The sequence below is a fragment of the Penaeus monodon genome, unplaced genomic scaffold, assembly GCF_015228065.2.
Source record: "Penaeus monodon isolate SGIC_2016 unplaced genomic scaffold, NSTDA_Pmon_1 PmonScaffold_6035, whole genome shotgun sequence".
Taxonomy (NCBI): Eukaryota; Metazoa; Arthropoda; class Malacostraca; order Decapoda; family Penaeidae; genus Penaeus; species Penaeus monodon.
This window is the reverse complement of record NW_023661035.1, coordinates 1-3,683: the sequence shown is the minus strand read 5'-3', so window position 1 is coordinate 3,683 and position 3,683 is coordinate 1. Positions and strand designations below refer to the sequence as shown.

Here is a 3,683-nt window from a genome sequence, read left to right as displayed (position 1 = left end):
ACCTGTGCCAGAATTATCACTATTACTATTACTATGACCATTATTATTATCACCACAGTCACCAATGCTATCATAATTATAACTAACAACTAACAACCATGGCTTTTATAACTATCAGTAGCACAATTCCAATTACCATCAATATCACCAGTCATTATTACCATTGCCATTATTTTCACCATGACACTCATTTCCATTACTATTGTTATCAATTTCTCTGGTGCCATTATCATATAGATATAACATCAAGAAGGTGAATATCTCCCTTTGTCAACAGGCAGTCTATGATTTGATGTCAGACGATGCATCCAAGGATGATAAAGCAGAGAAAAAAGGGGTCATGTTACAACCCATGGACAGAGCATGAGGTGTCTGACAAGAGCATTGCGGATTGTGTAGAAGCCATAATTGGAGCCTACCTCCTTGTGTGTGGGAATGAGGCAGCAACCTCCTTCTTGGATTGGCTTGGAGTTGGGGTCTTCAAGGTAAGTAGAAAAAGGACGAGTGTGAATGGACCGTACAAGTTTCAAATGTGGATAGTGTGTGCTTGGCAATGAAGAAAGAATAGTAATTAATTGTTGTAAAGATCTTATTAATAAAAGCTTTTGTATTATGTTTAAGAGTGAATATTTTGGTATGGGGTAACTGCAGGTTAGCTAGAAATGAATGAGAATAATCTGCAAAAATATGTCAGTGTAAAATTATTTGATATAAAAGGATAAAGTTCATCTGATTGAAAGAGAAAAATATCTGAAACAATAATGATTATAAAAATGAAATATGTATAACTTTTCTTCGCATAAAAAATGTTGCTATGCTAATTGTTACTTTTGATGTAAAAAGTAACAAGTAAGTATGAAAACATGAGTAAGGTACTTCTTGGATGATCTACATTAGTTTTATTTTTATTTTTTTTTTTTTTTTTTTTTTTTTTTTTTTTTTTTTTTTTTGGGTATTTTTCATGTTTGGGGGCCCCTTTGGTCCCAGCATGATACTTACTTGTATTTTCATGTTGGTTTGCTTTGGGAGTGAGTACTTTGGGTAGGTTTCCCCGTTCCTTTCCACAGATTTGCCGGTGTTCCCCTTTTAGGAAAATCTTTCTCTCTATTTACCCCGGGCGGGGGACCAGCACTGATTTGGGGCTGGCTTCCCCCACAAGTGGGTAGGTAGGCAATCAAAAGTGAATTTCCTTCCCCAAGGAATTCATGGTATCTAGGTTCGTTTAAACCTAAAATTTTTTTTAAATCAGTGCGCTTTGCTCACATACATGAGCGAGCGATGCGTGTCTGCATGGTTTTGCACCCACGCATTGGGGTTTCATACATACTTTAAATTTCTTCCAGAACGGGGGGGGGGGGGGGGACATTAAATATTTATTTTTGTCTACAGAAAGCGTCCATTGTAGGGGGAAACAAAGATTTTTTTTATGTCCCCTCTATTCCTGTTATTTTCAAGATTTTTGAAATTCCCATTTTTTTTGTTCTGAAATTTATTTCTGTTGATTTACATTGTAAAACCCTTAATCACCTGATTTAAACCCTGTAAATATTTCACAATATCATCAAAGTTGGCATAAAAAAAGTTTAAAAAATTTTTAAAAATTTGAATAGGGAAAAAAAAAATTTTTCCCTTTTTTTTTACTAAATAATATATAATATTTTAAAACTAAAATATAAAATTTTATAAAAACCATTTCATCAATAATTCAAAAAATTTTAAAACTTTAAAAAACATTTTGCTACAGAAAGGAATTTTAAAACAAATTTAAAGTAATTCTTATATTGGGTCTCTGCACTAACTTTAAGAAATCAAATTATAAAGATAAAAAGGAAACATATCACATAGAGTATGATAATTTAAAATGCATTATTGTAGAAATTAGAAACATTGTGATTATTTTTTTTGTTATTGGGGTTTTCCCCCCCCATCTTTTTTGGTCATCTTTTTCGTCATTATTAAATTTTTATTATAATTTTAAAATCATAATTGTTTAAAAATTTTTAAATTTTTATTATTATTATTATTTTATTATTATTATTTTTATTATTATTTTAAACAAAATTTTCCCTTTGATTTGCTAATTAAAAAACAAACCCCCCGAGTCACTACCGCGACATAGGGTGATTTAAGTTTTTAAAGGGAAAGGAACATCCCAAAAAATGCAAAATATGGAAACAACCACAAATCAAAACCCCCCGGGCAAATCAATTCATACACACAAGAAAAACTTCAGATTTATAAGTCTTCTGAGAAACCCTGTGTTGTGCGGTTTTAAAACCCATTTTTTGGACTTTTTTAATTTTGGATTTCCTGGTATTTGTTCAAGAAACTTATCTTACCTTTCTTTATTGTTATTATTATTATTACTTAAATATTAATATTAATTATTATTATTTATTATTATTATTATTATTATTATTGTTATTGTTATTACTTATAATAATATTATTGTTACTATTATTATTATTGTCATCATTGTTAATATTACTTTCATCATTATTAAAAATTTTTTATTGTCATTACTTTTTTTACTATTATTGCCCATAATTGTTATCGGTATATCATCATCATCATCATCATAATTAAACCTTTATAATTATTCAATTTTTTTTTTTCACAAAACAACTTACAATAAAAAAAAAGTAAATTCCGAAAATCAAGAAAAATATGTGAGATCAGGTGGAACTAGTTAAGGAATCTTTGATGATTGAACATTAGTGGAGCCATTTATGTGTATATAAAATGGCTAAATCAAAATCACAGTGGATATTGAATGTATAGATGCACCATCATGACATGTATATACATTCCTGTTTGCCTGCTCATGGCCTCATGCCTCAGGTTTGGTCAGCCCCATTTAGCTTGATTGTACACAGGCAGTGATGAACTGATGAAATTATTATTATTATTATTATTTTCTCTTCTCTTCTCTTCTCTTCTCTTCTTTTTTCTTTTCTTTTCTCTTGTCTTGTCTTGTCTGCTCTGCTCTGCTCTGCTCTGCTCTGCTCTTCTCTTTTTTCTCTTCCTCTTCCTCTTCTCTGCTCCTCGCTTTGCTTCTCTTCTCTTCTCTTCTCTTCTCTTCTCTTCTCTTCTCTTCTCCTTCAACTGTCATTATAAAACCTGTGTGACAGTTATGAATTAAGAGATTATTTTTGTGTCAATGTATCTGTTATCTAGTGATAAAAACTCATACTATTATTATTGTCATTATTATAATGATAATGATAATAATAATGACAATAATGATGATAATAATAGTATTTATTATTATCATTATTTTTATTATTATTATTATTATTGTTATTATTATTGTTGTCATTATTGATATTATTGTTCTCACATTAATTATTATCCAGATCATAAATACCATTTGTATAGTAATTTCTATCAGTACTCATTTTGTTACATTATTGCTTTCTACATTCCAAAAATATGTTTACAGGACAACTCCTTGTTAATGGAACCAAAGACAATAAGAACTGCTTATGTGTGCAAGGAGCATGCACAAGACCTAAACATTTTTTATAAGAAACAGTCCCTTTGACCCACTGGAGAAAAGATCGGCATACTTTCAGGGACAGAAACTTTATAGTTTTAAGCTGTTACCATAGTTCATATGTGAAAACCAGGTAGTTTAAAACCCCTTTTTTCCAAAACAAAAAAAGGCTTATTTTTATGTATTT

The 3,683-nt window shown here is 30.0% G+C and overlaps 1 protein-coding gene across 1 annotated transcript; it reads left to right on the top strand.

Moving 5' to 3' along the window:
* Nucleotides 1–284: 284 nt before the first annotated feature.
* Nucleotides 285–3,544, top strand: LOC119571367 (endoribonuclease Dcr-1-like). The gene is made up of 2 exons (XM_037918706.1): nucleotides 285–485; nucleotides 3,443–3,544. The coding sequence occupies exons 1-2, from the start codon at nucleotides 303–305 to the stop codon at nucleotides 3,542–3,544; spliced, it is 285 nt and encodes a 94-aa protein (XP_037774634.1). The 5' UTR covers nucleotides 285–302.
* Nucleotides 3,545–3,683: the final 139 nt, after the last annotated feature.

Excerpts from the sequence above, each read along its gene's own strand:
- LOC119571367 (XM_037918706.1), top strand. The coding sequence starts at position 303 with ATGCATCCAAGGATGATAAAGCAGAGAAAAAAGGGGTCATGTTACAAC. Across the intron at positions 486-3,442 it reads TTGGAGTTGGGGTCTTCAAG|GACAACTCCTTGTTAATGGA; the intron begins GTAAGTAGAAAA and ends ATATGTTTACAG.